This window comes from Vanessa atalanta, chromosome 30 (assembly GCF_905147765.1).
Source record: "Vanessa atalanta chromosome 30, ilVanAtal1.2, whole genome shotgun sequence".
NCBI classification, from domain to species: domain Eukaryota; kingdom Metazoa; phylum Arthropoda; class Insecta; order Lepidoptera; family Nymphalidae; genus Vanessa; species Vanessa atalanta.
This window is the reverse complement of record NC_061900.1, coordinates 4,257,078-4,276,282: the sequence shown is the minus strand read 5'-3', so window position 1 is coordinate 4,276,282 and position 19,205 is coordinate 4,257,078. Positions and strand designations below refer to the sequence as shown.

At 39.1% G+C, this 19,205-nt stretch overlaps 1 protein-coding gene across 2 annotated transcripts in view; it reads left to right on the top strand.

Annotated features, from left to right (window-relative positions):
* The window catches only part of LOC125075261, a 48,904-nt gene extending 34,677 nt beyond the window's left edge, over positions 1-14,227 (top strand). Inside the window, exons 10-25 of one of the 2 annotated variants that reach the window (XM_047686960.1) lie at positions 1,709-1,875; positions 3,256-3,303; positions 4,595-4,730; positions 5,309-5,435; positions 5,945-6,149; positions 6,580-6,765; positions 6,935-7,139; positions 8,830-8,986; positions 9,526-9,690; positions 10,372-10,506; positions 11,022-11,197; positions 11,467-11,614; positions 12,127-12,290; positions 13,030-13,114; positions 13,261-13,440; positions 13,831-14,227. In XM_047686960.1, coding sequence (XP_047542916.1) covers positions 1,709-1,875; positions 3,256-3,303; positions 4,595-4,730; positions 5,309-5,435; positions 5,945-6,149; positions 6,580-6,765; positions 6,935-7,139; positions 8,830-8,986; positions 9,526-9,690; positions 10,372-10,506; positions 11,022-11,197; positions 11,467-11,614; positions 12,127-12,290; positions 13,030-13,114; positions 13,261-13,440; positions 13,831-13,994 — 2,448 coding nt within the window. In that variant the 3' untranslated portion in view covers positions 13,995-14,227. The remainder of the gene's footprint in view (positions 1-1,708; positions 1,876-3,255; positions 3,304-4,594; positions 4,731-5,308; positions 5,436-5,944; positions 6,150-6,579; positions 6,766-6,934; positions 7,140-8,829; positions 8,987-9,525; positions 9,691-10,371; positions 10,507-11,021; positions 11,198-11,466; positions 11,615-12,126; positions 12,291-13,029; positions 13,115-13,260; positions 13,441-13,830) is intronic. The other variant, XM_047686961.1, reaches the window with a different exon arrangement.
* Positions 14,228-19,205: the final 4,978 nt, after the last annotated feature.

Sequence of the window (19,205 nt, the reverse complement as noted above, 5' to 3'; positions counted from 1 at the left end):
TTGGTTTAGACTGGATTTGATTGGTTCAACGAAATAAATTTATAAAATTTTAATTACGAATTAATGGAGTAGATCTGATATTTAGTAAAACTTGCAAACGTCGCCATAAGAGTCCATGATAATCCGTCGAATTTTAATCTCCCCCCAAGACAGTAAACCACTGATACATGAACTCTTACTACTTTATTTATTAAATTTACATTAGTTTTAGGTTAAGTATTTTTTTATTATGTTTGACTAGATTTAATTTATAATGTTGCTTTTCGTTGTACTCTGTTAATATTTAATTTTGCATGTTATTTTTCGAGTTTTATTAATAATAATAAATACTTTTTGCATAATTCGTTTTTTGTTTTGTTTTTTTTTTTCTAATTTTAATTTGACACGTGCTATCATCTGGAAGAAAATCTTGCTATGATAATGAGGCTACTTTGTGTTTTTTTTTTTTTCTGTTACCGATGTTTTCATTAGTGTTAATGCATATTTATAGAGCATTCGTCTCATTGTCGGAATATCGAACACAATATTATAATGTTGGCACGACGACGCTGTTTAACGTTTCTTTCAGTGTGGTACTCATTATACTACCAATTATACTTGCATTGTTGTGTTAAAACTCACCCCATTGCACTTCGATAACAGAACATTGTAGTATGTTTTTATATTAAACTTAACGGTGTTGCCAGTTTTTTTCGCGCTCGCCAATGTGTATATCACTCACACTATTGCACTATAATAGAGCGACACCACACGTAACACACATGTGTCGGTGCGACGTCACTAGATCTCAGTTGTTCAGTATAATATATCACTCGCACCGCTACACTACACTAGAGCGACGTCACACATAAGCGTGTCGAACATGAGTCGCTGCGACATCACTAGATCTCTTCGCTCGGCACTCTATATCACTCACACCGCCACAACTTTGACAACAAAACCACACAATAAACATGATACCCAGAAAATTGTTCGCCCTATTTACTCTTCGTACTGCTCTAAGCTTAAAAATGGTTATTTATTAACGAAAGTTGAAAATAATAATAATTAATTTATTCAAAAATCCATATGTAAAAATGCATTTTATAAACGTTTGTCACGTGACACAAAACGCTCCTGATTGGTCGGGTTTATGATGACGTCACTTGCTTGTTAACCTCGTTTGCCTACTGTATGTGTATTATATGTGCCACAGATTACAATTTTTACTGGGTTTTTTAACCTCTACTAAATAATGTAAAATGGTATTTAACTATTAAAACCGGCGAGAAACTCAGCAGTTACTCTTTTACAACATCTAAAAATACAGTAATGCTAGTTAAATACAATTATATATGTATGTTATGTCTCCTGCCTGGAAGTCAACGAGCGTTAACTCCACGCTTTTTTATCATCTATATAATCTTGTATCGAATGATATGACTTCTTTACCAATGTATTTTTTTTTTTTCAATGAATTTATGAAACGGAAAAGTTAAAATGTCTGCGGAATTTTATTATATATTATAATGAACATCACAGATCATTGACGCACTCGACCAATGATATCGCGTCAATTCGACGTCAAATGTTGTTTGATTGGCTTACGTCGTCTCGTGGTTCGAATAGGCTACACAACAGTTACGTTCCATTGATATGTCGAAATTTATCACCATTACATGACACACATATCACGATGACATGGTATACATGAGTCGCTGCGTCGCAGTTAACGCTTCCCGCGCTGCAGCGCGTGTCGTCGCGCGCGTGCCTCGCTTGCGGTCAGCCCGCGGACTCGTACTGCGCGCGGTGTGGCCTGGCGCCGTACTGCGGTCTCCGATGTCAGACCGTCGATTGGGTTCGTCGACATCGTTCGGTGTGCCATAATTTGGCTCGGTGAGTACATTTTAAAACTAAACAGTGGTTATCTTGCTTTGGAAAGTAAAAGCTCTCGACCTATGTATATCGCGTCGAATTGCTGTCAAATGTTGTTTATTTTACTTTTCACCTTTTATGGTTGAATAGAGTATATGTATTAGCTTGTTCGAGAATCGCTATGTTTTGCTTACGGAACGTAGAATTGTGTAGTAGTTATAAACAAATCGTAGATGTGTATATTTCATGCGACTTGCTAAAAGTCGTGGTACATACGTAAAAGCGCCACCGCAACAAAAAAATTGGTCATTCACAGGAATATGTTTGTTGGGGTTTGAGTGTTATTTAAGAAACCGAAGAGAGGTTCTTAACACCTCGAAGGCCATTTAGATAACTTGTTATGGGATGGTAAACCGCTTCGTTACGTAACGCGTGACGGCGCTAGTATGTCCGCCTTCCCTTTCTCGTACGCATACGCAGCAGTAGGAAGACTCCTCCTATCTCACTCTAACCCCCAGCGCTAGCCGCATTTCGGACAGTTTAACTTATCACTTCTTTCATTATACTAACATCATCCTCCTGCCCTTATCCCAATTTTATTTAGGACATATCATCTTTCACACAATCCATTCCTCGTTTCTTTCGTCGTCCCCTCCCTTTATATCCATCCACGTCCATGCTCGAGACCTTCCTCACAACATGGTCCTCATTCCTCCGTAAAACACTCCCATACCATGACAGCCGGCTTCCACGTAACTTCTCGGTTACCGGTGCCACTTTCAAACTAAAACTTTCATAATTATCTTGTCTGTTTGTCTGTTTGTTTCGGCTAATCTCTGGAACGGCTGGATCGATTTTGACAGGACTTTCACTGGCTGATAGCTGATGTAACAAGGAGTAACTTAGGCTAGTTTTTTTTTAGAATTTTATATAAAATAATATTCCAGTACCGCGCGCATGCCAACACTCCAACGACTTTATATCACAAAAGCTGCCTAATGCAGAATTAATGAGTTATAGTAAAATCTGCGAACTGACCAACATCTTTTTCGTTAAATTCAAACGCGCACGAAGTCGCGGGCACAGCTCAAATCAGCGTTTGACATTAGTTTACCATATGTTATTGCTCTATCACGCTTCAACATATCTGACGGCGGGGAAGTAGACCGGCTCCCTGCCTTCACCGGCTCACTCAGTAGCCACGGACGCCCCGTAAGGTGTGAAGTTGTCGATTTCGAGCGACTTGACATTGAGTTGGTTGTTTAGGGAACAATTTCTGTGTAGTTTTCACGATAGCATGTGCGTACATCATGAGTATGACAATTTTTTTTTTTTGCTTTTGTTTATTTTATTTAGTAGTGATTTCTGTTTATGTTTATTTGCTATATTGTTTGTTTTTAGTTTAAACGAAAGTACAGACAACACGAACGACGCAGAAGTTGCGCCAGCGTGAGTATTTTTTTTTTTTTCTTGTTATTATTATTTCAGTGATAATAGCTTATGGAAATGTTCCTTACAAGGATTCCTTGTGTAGCAAAGAAACAAATGAACCTGCATCATGCGTCGTAATTGGTGGAAGGGATTTTTGTAAGGGCCGTTTGCTTAGGTACCACCCACTCATCAGATAATCTACCGCCGAATAGCAGTACTCAGTATTGTTGTGTTCAGGTTTGAAGGGTGAGAGCCAGTGTAACTACAGGCACAAGGGACATAACATCTTAGTTCCCAAGGTTGGTGGCGCATTGGTGTGTTGTAAGGAATGGTTATAATTGTCTGGGCAGTGGTGACCACTTACCATCAGGTCGCCCATTTGCATGTCTTCCCGTTAACTTGTCGAACTCCTTACCGTTTTCTTTAATACGCTGTGTCGATACGTGACTCCTTTAAATTGAGTGTTATAGAATGGAAAGTCGTATATCATACTTTGACATCGTGTTTAACAGTGAGTTTCGAATAAGGGTTTACAGAATAGTCTACACTTAGATTCAGATCATTCGTAGCGTCGATTTACCGAGCCAAGTTTGCGTGTATACATTTTTGCGCTTTAAGCGTGCAACTAAACATTTTTAGCTCCAGTAAATTACCTTGTTGAAAGCGTAGGTTTTTTTGTGACGGTCGAGGCATTCTGTAGGAATAAACTCGAAACTAATCTCAGTAAAGAGCGCGAAATGCTAGAATCTGATTTGCGATATTGTTTGTTATCATTACGAAATGCATAGGATACACGTGTCAAAATGCCGTGTCACCGAAAATCGGCTGTCAACTTTTCAAGGGTGATACGAAGTCAATTCTCATAGTCACAATGAAGGTATTTTTCTTTTATATGGTGTTAGGTTTGATCAACATTTATCAGCACTAATTTATTTACAATTATAGTCGCAATAGAGACGTAAAGTCTTAGTTTCCAAGGTAATTGGCGTATTTGGCATGTAAGGAATTATAGATATTTATTACAACGTCATTCATTAAATATATCTGTGGGTGTTGGTGACGACTTACCATCAGGGTGGCAAGTCGAAGATAGAAAATATAATGCCTCGGAAAGCACTTGAAACTGTTAATGCACCTGGTTTCACTATTTTTGGATCGCTGTTCCATCGTATCGCGAGGGTAGTATCTTGAATGCTGTTGCCTGGTACTTCTTACCCTTACTGCCGAGTCCTGTGACTGACAATTATTTTTATTGTTCATGTTTTCGTTAAGAGTTTCCTGCTGATTTAAAATTGTGATACTTTATTAGGGTCACACCAGCGGTTCAAACGTCGCTGGTGCCGCAAGCCCCTCCTCTACGCCGTCCGCACTCTCCGGCCCAAACCGTACACGCGAGGCGCCAAGAGAAGCGCGAAGATACGAACACGAATGATCGACAGAATAGAGTAAGTGAATTTGTTTTGAACTAGCTACACGTCCCGGCTTCGTACGGGTCTAAATGTAACAGGTATATTATTGTACTTTTGTTTAATTTTGTCTTGCACCGGTTGTTTGGCAATTTTGGCTGAATATCATAGTTCGGTTCCAGCTGCCAAGATTTTTCTTAAACCGAATGTAAAACATAGTTTTTGAGCTTATCGCATTCAGATAGACAGCCTCATCGGGAATTGCTTTCTAGTAATAGTGATGAAGATGCCCTTTTATGCCGTCATAAATAATATCTGTTTTTATTAGAGCTATCTTTATAAACACAATGTCATAATGAAAATAATTATGTATTGGGTCTCACATAATGTCTATTATAACTTGCTCTGTAAATGCTTAATAATTGGGTCTTAAATAATGTTCCTTAGATGTATAGGTTTTCTTTTGACATCACTCGCTTGCTTCTGGAATGCTCTCGGACGTGTTAACACAAGAATAAAATATATTAATTTGTCATCTTTATGGTGTTTGCATTTCCGGCATTAACCTATCAGTTTTGTCCTAAACAAAGTTTACTTTATCAACGACGTATTCACAGAACTCTGGTCAAAACAAATCGTATCGCGGCAACACGAGCTTCAAGAATCGTAACTTGAGGCGTCCGATGCAACAAAACACGAACAACGCGACCGTACCAGACGAAGAGGAGAGCTTTGAACCGAAAGGTGAGGCATGAATTTGAACTCAATTATGCACGTAGCTATTGAACGTAAGGCCGTTAAAATGTCCCACTTCTGGACATAGGCCTCTTTTTATGGAGAAGTTTAGGAAGTAATTCTAATAATTTGGTGGATATATTTGGGACGATAAAAGAGAGAAGACCTCAGCCCAGCCGTGGAATATTTGTAAGGTAGTACAGTACAGTAACAAGCCTGTGAATTCCCCACTGCTGGGCTAAGGCTTCCACTCCCTTTGAGCAGAAGGTTTGGAGCTTATTCCACCACGGTACTCAAATGCGGGTATGTGGATCCACATGTGGCAGAATTTTGTTGAATTTGGAAACATGACTTGACCTCACGATGTTTTCCTTCACCGCCGAGCACGAGATGAATTATAGACACAAATTAAGCACATGAAAATCCAGTGGTGCTTGCCTGGGTTTGAACCCGCAATTATCGGTTAAGATAATACTCACTAATAAATGTATTTATTTTTCTCGATACGATTCGAAAAGAACCAACAAAGAAGACGGAACCAAAACAACCGTCGCCGGTGAAATCGGCCGCGGCTAAAGAGCAACCGAAGCTCCCGGTCCATAAGAAACCAGCCGCCGTCGAACCGGAAGTACCCAAATCGAATAAGGAACAAGAGGTCAAGACAAGCACCAAAGCGCTCACTGTCAATGACACGACTCCGATTAGGAAGCTTGTCCCCAAGAAGTAAGTTGTATTATTTAAATAGTTTATTCCGCAACATATACGACTAACAACAAATAATCACCAAGGGGATGCGCAGACCTGACCTGATCATTGATGTGACCTTTGACATATTTGGTGAAAGAAATTGTGCTATAGTCTAGTCATTATATACAAAAAACAGGCCGAGAAGTGCAAATGAACCGAGAAGGCTGTTTTTGGATGTGTCGAAGGGGGGGGGGGGGCGTTTGAAAAGCTTAACTTGAAATTGTCGACTTGGATTTGTACTTTGTATTTGTTGCCATTAGACCAATGAATGAACAAACTCTACAGATACATCGACATGCACGTTTTCTGGGGTACAAATAATAAAGTAGGTACCGAACGCCTCCCACCCCCCACACACAGGCAGAAAGTAGTGTGCTATTGATAAGTGATTTTTTGTTATTTCCAGTTACGTGGTAGAAACTCTCTCGATCGGCGACACCGTGCTCCTGTCGGTGGACGCGAAGGCCGCCGATTGCAAGAGCAAGACCGACGGATATATCTGTCTTTCTCTGCACGAGACGAGCGAGCGAGACTACCAACTGCTGTGCGGTGACTACTCGGCTGATTGCGAGGCTGAGACGACTCTGTATAAGTAAGTGTTCCTGAAAGACATGGGGTTCCCAGAGATTGGCCACCCTCCGTATAGCCCAGATCTACCACCTAGTGATTACCCAGACGAGATAACACAAAGCTCCCCCCCCCCCCAAGTAAATACTCAAATACTTGACTAAAGTACATTTCGATGTTGTTTTTTTCCTCAGACCGAACCCTGGCGAAGTTTTTTCCTATTGCAACCCGGAAGACGGTGCCTGGTATAGAGCGAAGCTGCTCAACGCTGCTCAGGCGGCGCTGATCGATTCGAGCAAGCTGGTCACGATATCACCGAGCGACAAGTGTCAAAAGATGACGCCCAAATACGAGAACATTCCGGAGTTTTGCTGCGCACTCGACGCACGGAACTTGGAGGTGATGACACATTTCTGAATCGCGCTTACGTTTCGTCCACTCGTTTATGTAAAATGTGCCTGTGACGTCACATGAATTGATACACCTAGTAATAAGGCGTTTTAAGCATTGGCCTTTAACCCACTGCTGGGTTAAAGGCCTGGGAGAAGGTTTGGAGCATATTCTACCACGCTGCTCCAATGCTGGTTGGTGGAATGAATACACATGTGTCAGAATTTTTTCTTTAGTTCTCAGCAGGAGGAACCGGCGAGCGGACGCGTCCGTTGCGGTTTGCACGTTATTGAACGGATTTCGTAAATGGTGTTTTAGTTTGTTTTAATTTCCGTGTGAATTATTTTATTCGATAATTACACTTTTTTATTATTCGTCTGTTTGTTTTATCGGTAATTTTATCAGCTTTATATCAACAAAGCGTTAATCATCCTTTCATTTAATGTGATGACCTCACAGATGGGCTCATGATGCCTCATTTTGATCTCTCAGACATCGCCCTTATCAAAATCCAAATACTCTTTATTGATTTTTATTTTTATTTTAAATATATTTTTAAATTGACTTACAGAAAGACGTATAAAGTTTATCTGGATGCTCTGACGTTAATTCTAAGTTCGGTATTTGAAATGCCGTATTTCTTAGTTACCCTTAAACAATTAACTTTTAAACTCATAAAAAAACTAATCTAATTAAATATATTTAGCGTTTATTATGACTCCGCCTATATTGACCAACCGTTTATAATGACGTAATTACACCATGATGTTGGGTTCTCATATAAAATTCTTTATAAAAAAGTCGGATATAATGACTTTCCTTATAGTGACAGTTCGCTTATTATGACACATTTTTAATAAATTGTGTCCGGTTATAGTGACCGACATGATTCTTTACACCTTCGGTAATGTTCCCGGCGACGTTCGGCACGTGGCTCATTGTTTTTAATCTGAGTGAGTATTTGTCACTCAAAGGTCGTCTGCAGATTTGTTCCTAGCAATATTGAAAATGATAATTTAACTGTTATGTCTTCTATACACAACAGTATTAGAGACTTATTACAAAAAAAATTAAAAAGCAGATTAAAATTACAGATTACTTACATTAAAATATGAAAAATATAGTACATACCGTATGTTTCGTATGTACTTATTACGTGTAAAATATATAGAATTAAGTCGGGTGAATACAGATACTTGCGTTCAGGTGTTTGCTAATATGGAATGCACTTTTGTATCGATCGTAAAAAATCAAGCTATTTCAGAATTATCGTTTAGTGCTTTCCGACTATAGATCGCGGGTGCTGGCTAATGTTATAAAGTGAATTGCCAAACTGTCATTGCAAACGTCAAGATAAGTAATTGTCTTTCTTCACTCTACATAGCCACAAACAACTCGGTGTCTTGAACTTTAAACAAAGACACATATAAATAATTATGTAATACCAGAGTCCCGGGTTTTTTTTTTAAATTCATAATACTACACGCTAAATAAGTCGTCTCCATGCTACGTATGCGATTACTTTTGCATCCGAATTTTTGAAATCCCTGGAATTTATATTTAAAAAATATGTTTTAAGAAGCCGCTTCCATAATTCTTAGCGAAAAAATAACTTTAGGTAAATATGCATCCGATTATTCGATCAGTGATTATAATGTACACATATATAAAAATTCTATAATTCTAATTTTATTTCTAGATCGGCAATAGTCTTAAATGCACGCTGATCTCCAAAACCGAGGATGGCTTCAAAGTGGAACTCGAGAACGCGGAAACTGGGACTTCGGTCGGCGAGGGCGTAGTCTCAAGATGGAAGCCACAAGTAGACTACGTTGTGCCTAGTAATGGAACCCCAGGTAAATTTTCTACCACACTATTTCGCAAATCCACAGTGAATATAAGAGTAATCAAGCTCTCGACCAATGATATCGCGTCAATTTGCTGTCAAATGTCGTTGTTTGATGACCTCCGTGGTCGAGTAGTGTGTACACCGGTTTTCATGGGTACGCCACTCCGAGGGCCCGGGTTCGATTTCCGGCCGAGTTGATGTAGAAAGAATTCATTAGTTTTCTATGTTGTCTTGGGTCTGGGTGTTTGTGGTACCGTCGTTACTTCTGATTTCCATAACACAAGTGCTTTGGCTACTTACATTGGGATCAGAGTAATGTATGTGATGTTGTCCAATATTTATTTATGATTTATTTATTATTTGTCTGTCTGTCTGACGCTCTTTGACTGCCAAACCAATGAACCAAATTTAATGAAATTTGGTACGAAGTAAACTTGAACTCCAAGGAAGGACACACGCTACTTTTTTTGCCCAACACATGATAACCAACCCCTTTAAACGCGAGCGAAGCCGCGGGCGACGACTAGTGTAATATAATGTTTTCAGCTGTAGTGATACCGGCCGTGAAACGTCCGGATCTGATCAACAATTCGTCCGTGCTGCTCGTCGAAGCGACCGCCATGGATTCGATATTCGTACGTCCGAGCGATAAGGACTCGCTCAGGAAATACGACGGTATCCTTCAAGACGTTCTGCACTACGGTATGACGGGTATGTGTTTACTGGTGATCTTTGTATTATTTATTTATTGAATTATACTTAGCAGATCTCGGCATATAAATAAATACCTAGATATGCCAGCTCGAATATCGTGTAAAAATTAAACTTTATTCTTTTCCCGGTCGTGGTTCCACAGATACACTAAAAAAACGCCTGCGTCTCGGGACGCCCGACGGAAATGATAACTTTAACTAATCTAAGCGGAGCTATTTAATATTGAAATTGTTTAACTCGAGCTCTATTCTTAGCATATTAACATTAGCAGCCTGTAAATTTTCCCACTGCTGGGCTAAAGGCCTCCTCCCCCTTTGACGAGAATTAAGCACATGAAAAATTCAGCGATGCCTAGGTTTGAACCCGAAATCATCGGTTAAGATGCACGCGTTCTAACCACTGGGCCATCTCGGCTCTTATTTGTAATTTTTCTTATAATAGGGAAGGGGGGGGGCGCGGTCAAATACAAGCAAAAATAGTCTTACGTAATAAATGAATGGACCCTTATCGCTCTCTTCCAGGCAACCAACAGTGTAGGTTAGCTCATAGAATAAGAGATGGGTGTTTCTATAATAATCAATAAAATAACATTAATCTATAACTAAAACTAACAAATAAATTTAAATATATATCAATAGATTTAAAATTACGAGTATATTATATATTTTTTTGTTTCAGCTATACCAATAGAGAATCCACCGCTGAAGGGTCAAGTGGTGATCGGGAAGTTTACAGACGGGAACTGCTACAGGGCGCTCTGTAAACGGACGAATGTGAACCAGAATAAATATTTGCTGGAGTATATTGAATTTGGTGAGTTTTTTTTCTTTGAACACGCTTTTATTAGCTTCACTTGTAACTAACTATGTTTGTAAGAAAATCTTGGAATCTTAATTTTACACACTTCCCGGTCTTCGATTTGGATGAAATTTTTCACACGCTCTGATGAGTTCTGATGACAATACGTGACTAGCTAAGAAACGTCATTACAAATATAATATGGCGACCTGTCCGAGATGGCGGACTGGCTGTTCGAAATCCACCCCCACGATATGGGTATCAAATTGAAGGGTTTGCTGTCAGGAATACGAAAAAATAATATTCTCGTGACTCAAATCCAACATGACGGACGTCCAAGATGGCGGATTGGCTATTGGCGAAAGAGTAGTTAAAGCTAAAACCGGGTTTTTAAAGCAAAAGCTTTAAAAAATTTATTATAAGAAAAAAATCTTACGAAGATTTCTATCATTACACTTTACTGTAAGCCGCGTAAAATAACTTTGTTCGAATAATTGTAATCTAATGAATATATTATCCAATCTAAACAGGCAACACCGAAATCAACACGAAGGAAACGATATACGCCTGTCCGCCGGAGCTGAACCTGGAGTCTCAGCCGACGGTCGTGTCGCTGGCGAAGTTGCGAGTGGGCGTCAGCGGGCTGACGGCGGCCGGCGCCGAGTTCCTCGAGAACGTCAAGGACACCGCCGCCGACCTCACGCTGGTGAGAGTCGCACAAACAGCACAGTATTCGAAATGCTACCTCTAAATTTACTTTTTTAGACTCGTCTACCTGAGCACATATTGTCAGAAAACCCCTAGTTCTCATGACAGCTTTAATGCAGTATTATTTTTTATATGTTTTTACTAAAGATATTATAGATCAATATTTATTTTGTAGATACTGTATGTGTATGTATGACTCACTTATCGAAGAATTATTTGTCGTTATTAAAAATATATATTTTTTTTAATATTCCCTTTTTGTTTTAGACTCTTGCCGATGGCTCCAAGTCAGCACCGAGCGGCGCTGAAGTTAACTTGGTCGTAAGTAAGAGTAAGGAATCCATAAACAAGAAACTGGAGGAGCTCTGCACGCCCGAATGGAAGAAAATCGAGAATAGTGGAGGGGATGTTATCCGTAAGTAGACCATTACAAGCACTGAACCGTCTTTTAACTAACTATTAAGCTACTACCGAGAATAACCGACAATAAAACTCAGTAGTTTCTCTTTATCAACATTTAGAGTACAAAGTTAAGTTGGTGAAATGACAGTTATAAATGTATATAATATAACCTGTCTGGAAGTCAACAAGTATAATATTGTATGATAATGTCCCCTTAAGGGGGTATAATATGGGACGAAGGTTTCCGTGCTGTAGGTAATGTTTAATAATGCTATAAGTTTTAATAATATAAATTTTCTTGTGTATTATTGGCTATATATATATGATACTTTGATGTGAATGTTCTTATGTTAAAGCTTAAATGAGGCATATAATTCAATATCAGATTATGTTAAGGATAAAAAAATACGTGGACTTAGCGTTTGTTGATTTCTAGACGGGACTTCGTAATTGCATTTCGTAGTTTCACAACTATAGACTATTATGAGGACAGTGATATTCATATTGTGTTTTGTGTTGTTGCAGAGTCGCCGACGCTAACCTTCTCTGATTTGGAGCACCTCGACCTACCGGAGGAGGGCTGTGTGCTCGATATACTCGACATATCGGTTCTGAGCTTCGGTTCGGTCAACGCTTGCCTCAAAGACCTGCCTTACGCCAAAGAAGTCTTCACGACACTCACGGAACAGGTAATACTGGTGTTTTTAGTCGAGACTGTGCCATTGGTTGGCGTTAATTGTACTGATGGTAGGTATGTCGACCAATTTTACTTTGGGAATAGTATATTGATTTATCTATCTATATATACAATTAATTCTCAGAAACTATAACACGTACGTATATAAATTAGGTAGGTAAGTCCCTTATAGAGTGTAGACATCCGCTAAGAACGGATTTTACGAAACTCCAACCCTAAGAGGGTAAAACGGGGGTTGGAAGCTTGGAAGTTTTCGTCTAGGTAAGTAGTTCTCATTATTCTACATATTCTATCGCCAAATAGCATTACTTATTAATGTTCTGTTCCGGCTTGGAGGGTGAGTGAGCCAGTGTAACAGGCACAAGGGGCTTGTTAACATTTTAGGTCTTAGGATCGGTGGTGCATTGGTGTTTTAAGGAATGTTTATTAATATTAACGGCATCAATGTCTATAGCTACTTAGGTAAGTATCCTATTAGTACTAATTCTATGTAGATAATTCTATTCATAATTAAATATCTATACTAATATTATAAATGAAAATGTAGCTGTCTGTCTGTTGCTCTTTCACGGTCAAACTACTGAACTGAACCGTGCTAACTTTGAGGAAGGATGTGGGCTATTTCGTAAAGTTTAAAACATGACATGACAACCAACCTAAAACGAAGTTAAGCCGCGTGCGATAACTAGTACTTTGTAATTTGCTCTAATGGTACGTACGTTGCGTTTCAGATGGCCGAGTACTGTAACAGCGAGATTGGTCGTGAGCCGTATTTGCCGAACTTGGAGGAGCTCTGCATCGCGCAATGTCCGCCCTGTAAGTTTTCGTTTAAAAATATTATGGAAGGATATCTCGATCTAGAAGATACTATCGGTTCATTCGGGGTGAACCGTGATCAGCTTAGTTATTTTTTAACATTGCGGTCACACTGACCGATATGAATGTGTAACCCTGCCCCCCAGACCCGCAGTGGTTCCGCGGCGTGCTGTGCGAGCGCGTGTCGGGCCCGGGCGGCGCCCGCGTGCGCGTGTGCTACGTGGACTACGGCAACATGCAGGACGTGTGCGTGCAGCAGCTGCGCAAGATGATGCCCGACTTCGTGCGCGACCGCCCCGCGCTCGCCACGCACGTCGAGCTGCGCGGTGCGTACCCCCCGATACACCGATAGTTTATTAATTTATATAAAATATACTTGAAAGAATATTATCTGAATATTATAAATATATATACATATTTTTACTTGGCGGTAGGGCTTTGTGCAAACCCGTCTGGGTAGGTAACACCTACTGGTCAGATATTCGGCCGTCGAGCGATACTTGGTAATATTGAGTTCCGGTTTGAAGGTGGACTGAGTCACTGGAACTAAAGGCGTAAAGGACATAACATCTTAGTTTTCAAAGTTGGTGGCGCATTGGCGAAGTAAGTCTAGTGGTAATGCCTATAGGCGGTGGTGACCACTTAACATAAGGTGGACCCATTTCATTTCATTAATAACAATTCGACCGTAAATAAAACGAAGAATCGTTCCACAGGCTTCCCCGAGAATCCGACCGAGGAGATGCTGGCGAAGGCTCTGGTGCACATGAAAGTAAACGACGAAGGTCGCGGGGAGCTGAAGGTGACGAGGTGCGAGAGAATCGAACCTGGACTCTATATCGTGGACGCTCCCGATCTACTCAGAGCTATGGGCGTGTAGATTGTCAACAATACGATAGATCAATTTATATTGGTGGCCTGGTGCTGATAAGTCTATTTTTACTGACGAATGAGAGAGGTGTCATGTGATGCCCGGTTGGAACGAAGTTGCTTTCTAAATTGACAACGTTTGACATATTACCAAACTACACCTACCTTTTATACTACGCTAACTCGAATTTTAGTGAAAATCGTTTTTTTTTTTTTTGTGCTAAGTTACTTAAAATATGTTATTTTTATAGGTATCAATAAAATCGTAAAGAAACATACAAAATTAACGAAGTTACAAATTTATACAACGCTAACTAACTAAACATTACAATTATTAGCGGATTTTCTAGTTAGCGTAGTATACATTTTTGGTGTCGAAATGATAAGTTTAAATAATATTGTATTAAAGAGAGAGAAAGGGAGGGAGGAAAGAGTCGCGTGGAGGGGTTGTGACGCGTTTTCCTCACGTGACGATTTCTGCCAGTTCGATATACTGTAAGCCGCGTTGAAGAACTTCGTTCCAGAAATAATATTTAATTGATAAAATATCTCAAAATGTCATATTATGTTACATTTAAAAACATATTGTATGTATGTATATAGTTTCTAAGCTTATGATATTAATTAGGTTTCGGTCTCGTGTCTCGAAGTCCCGGGACTCTTTGTAATATTAGTTGTCTCGTCCCCGGACTTTGGTGTCGAGACGAGATTGTCGAAATTGTTATGTTATGTATGTACGCGCCATCTGTTAGTTGAATGAATGATGAAATGATGCCGCCATTTTGGTGATTGTGCGACGGGTCCCGGGAATTCCCTGGACTTTGTGCGCCGAGACTTTGTGAATTGTCGGGAATTCCCGAACCCTAATGTTAATGTATAATTTCTAGGTATTTAGGTCGTTGCGATTGGTAATGACGATTTTGTTATCTTATTCAAACTTGACATGGATACACGACAGCAGTGATCGAAATTTGAACTAATTTTAGTTTAGTTTTTTTTTTTTTTTATGTTGTTGTAAATTTGACCACGAACATGTTTATTAGGCTGACGTGTCCTGTCGATTTCAATTTAATATTGTTTTTTTTTTTTATTGTATTCTAGAATAGGACTTAGTGTATATCAGAAGCAGGTATTAGAATACTTCTGAAACTTCTGGAATTTGAAATGTTTGTTTAAAATTGTTAATTTGATTTCTCGGATGTTGTTATATCTCGTGTTAGCTATTATGCCTCTTCACATGAAACTTACCGTTGATTGAAAAAAAGGTATACTATTATATGTTTGAAATTTCAAACGACATACTGATATAGACGTTGTATCTTCGTATGTTATCTTGATTTAATATTCTGTGCGTAAGATTAACACTTAAACATATATAGTACGTTTCTAGACTTAAGTCATTGGTTGATGGATTAAGATTTTTTTTTAAATTTGTCTGAAGGACCTTTTCGTTGAATAGATGTTAAAAAAAAAACGAAAAAAAAAATCAACAAAAAAATAAAACTCGTATTGATATTGGTGTCGATTCAACGGAATGTTTTATACGTACTTTGATATATAATCTTTTATCTCATAAATAGGTCGTGAAACTAACACTGTCCACACCGAGCACGTATTCGACAAATCGCGAAAGTGTTCGCTGTGCTCTGATTGGTCGATTCAAGTTCAAGGTCGAACATCGCACTCTCGTCTTAGTGTAGGCAAATACTTTTATCGATATCGATGTACGTTTAGTGGTGTAGCGTAGTGAACGGTGTCCTATTAAAATATGAGCTTAGCGATAACTATACGTAATGTAATGGGCTATTTGACGATTCGAAAAGTAAAGCGTCAATTATTGTAATCAGTATATATTATGAGTTTAAAAATGGTTATTTATCAACGAAAGTTGGAAATAATAATTGATTAATTCATAAATCCATAAATAAAAATGTTTTTTTTTAAACGTTTGTCACGTTACACAAAACGCTCCTGATCGGTCGGACTTATGATGACGTCAGTCGCTTGTTAACCTCGTTTGCCTACTGTATGTGGATTATATGTGCCACAGATTACATTACAGGAAAGTGACGTCACCGACCCCATTGCAGCGCCATAGTGTCAAAGTAGCGTTTTCGCGCGCTATTTGAATATGGAATTTTTAATTTGATATCTTTCAGCAAATATGTCCTAGAATTAAAAAAAAAAACTTTCACTGGGTTCCTTAACCTCTACACTAAATAATATAAAATGGATTTTAAAAACCAGTCAAATAGCCAATTATATAATACGTACAAATATGATATTGAATTACGCTTTTTTTTATACAAACATTTATAACGATTAATAATACGTATGCTATTATGTGTGTGCTTTTTGAAGAGTGTAGATCTGATCGGGTCTATAGAAAATTCGTTGAGGTTTTTTGTCGATAAGTTCCTCTGAGGAGTCTGGTAGTTGTGTTCGCTCCAGTGCCTCGTATAGCACGTGAAGCAGCTTGCGTCCGAGATCAGAGGTCGTGTCGGAGTTGGCTGGTCTCTATCTCAGTGTTATATAGCTTGGAAGGTTTAGGACATAGGGACCGTTAGGTTATATAAGATCCAATATAAACAAACTGATCATATATGTATATAATAATACATAATACATGATTATTCACTTCTCATCGTAGGGATAGCAATACCCTGATGATGAGAAGTGATGTCGATCACATTTCAGGAATTGATCACAAATTAGTTAAGGGGGGGGGGGGATATAACTCACAAGCTTTTCTTTACTCGGTTACGATAATGTATAATAATTTATTTCCTAGTTATACGTTACATATATTGTCAGCCTGCTGGGTTAAGGCCTCCTCTCCCTTTGAGGAGAAGGTTTGGACCATATTCTACCACGAATGTGGCAGAATTTAGTTGAAATTGGACACGTGCAGGTTGCCTCACGATGTTTTCCTTCAACGCCGACCAGTGAAGATGTACGTGTTCTACCACCGTGGGTCATCTCGTTCCTAGTTATATTATCAGTTATCAATGGATATATATATATCTAGATATATTATATATCTTCCAATTATATAATATTAGGAATATTTATCTATTTCTTGGGAAATAGAGGTCATATTCTTCGTTGGTAAAGCGGTACATTGGCTACGCGGCTTTCACGCGATACGAACAAACATTTCGTGCAATTATTGGAGTGAGATTTAGAAGATTAATACTTTTACACGTCTTGTGCTTGTTCAGTGTCGGAAGGTATTAAGTTTGGAGCAGTTTTAATCTCGTCTTAAATAGACGTAACTAAAACGCCATCGGTGCGAACAAAGTAGACGCTGGGGGCGGGAGGCGGTCGCGTTCAAGTCATCATTATTATTATTATTAAAGCTTTGTTTAATTTCATACAATTAACAATATAAAACATGGAGGCTAAATTCATTCATAACAATCGGTTTTATTTGCTGAACAGAGGAGGTTTTACTGTATCGTTGTACGGACCAGCTACCGGTGAGAGCCTCCTCCAAGTTATTCCACTTTTTCTATCTCTGGCAGTAACTATCCATTTTTGACTAGCCACAGTCTCTATCTCGTCTGCCCATCTTGTACACGACCGACCTCTTGCTCCTTACGTTTCGGGCTCGACCAGTTGACTATCTCGAAGGTCCAAATTTCTTGACGTATCACAAATATGTTATCAGTGATCGCCAGCATGTCGCGTTGTGAGATGCGGTCAGCTTACTTGGTATACGTGTAGTGATTCTGTAAGTCTTTCATTGTTGAATTGACTATGTTAGTTAGGTATAGTTTTGTGTGAGCGTTGTAGCTTTCCCTTCTGGTGTATCTTCACGGTTAGCGGTAGTTGAATGGTCGAGGATCTTAGGCCCAGTTATTTTTCTCGCTCGGGAAGTCAATTTTGATCAATCAAAACTTTTCTACTTCGAGATATTTCGTCTGAAGTATATTTTCGACTACCATGCAGTTGGTAAACAGATGTTTTTTGATGTTTTTATATAAGGAACTTTCTATTCCTGTAAAGTTTGTACAGGAATATCATGACGATTATTTTTACTAGTGAGTTTTTAGATTTGGCTCGTATGTACCAAGTCTAGTTTTCGTAGTCGTCGTTAACAATTTAAGCTCAGATTGTACGTCTCTCGCTTATAATTACGCGATCTAATTCTAAACGGTGAAGCGAATGGTTAGTTGAATTGGGGGCTTTCAAACGGTTTGCACAATTCTTCCATCTCGCTCTGACATATAGTTTGTCTCGTTCTCTCTCCCACGATTTAGTTTCACGGACGAACCCGTTGAATATCTCTATAGATTATTGTGACAGACTAGTCCTAGGGTTCGTATAATTCTGTTACCGGTTTTTCAATCTTTAAACGCGATGTCGTGATGTTGAATTTGTCTAGTTCATATACATCGGTCGGGTTTTTAAGGAAATAATTCGATCTTTCAAGAATTCTGATTCTGGTGCACTTTGTCAAGCGCCATCTCGCTCTGGCGTTTATCGTCTCTCTCTCTCTCTCTCGCAATCTATTCTCGCGTTATCTACGAATCCGTTGAATATCTCAGTATATTATTGTGACGTCAGTGACGTTGTGTACAATAAGTGACCTTAATATGTAGCGAGGTAACTTTGTTGTTGCTCTACAGTGTACAGTTTTTGATGAGATACATCTGTTGTCTATGGTAACCGAGCGTCTGCTGCCATGCTATCTCTGCGCCGCGGTTCTGCACCCACCAAAACTACCATATTGGCATTCGAGAGTTTATTCCAATCCAGTGACGATATATAAACTCTGCACGCCGACTCTCTGAGTACAGGACTATATCAGTGTAAAGAAAAACTACCAGTTGGTCGCCTTTGAAGTCTCGCGAAATGCCGCTATACGTCATTGCCGCAGGGTTGTCATATTATTTACTACAAATATAAATGCAATAAATTGTAAACTACTTCAATCACACAATAATCTCGTCTCGTCCGTTTAGATTTTAACACGCCTGGCAGAACGGCATGTCCCAAGCGAGTGCCCCTCGCCCCGCGGACCGCACGCGATTGACCTGTCTGATAGACTCTGTAGTCTCTGACTCTGTAGTCTATTCCAATCGAAGTAGTAAAAAAGATGAACAAACCTTAGATTTCATGCGATTCGCAAATAACTCAGCTATATTGTGCACTACTGAGAGTTAATGATTAATATATCTTTATTTATAATACAACACTGTTACACTTAACTACTTAT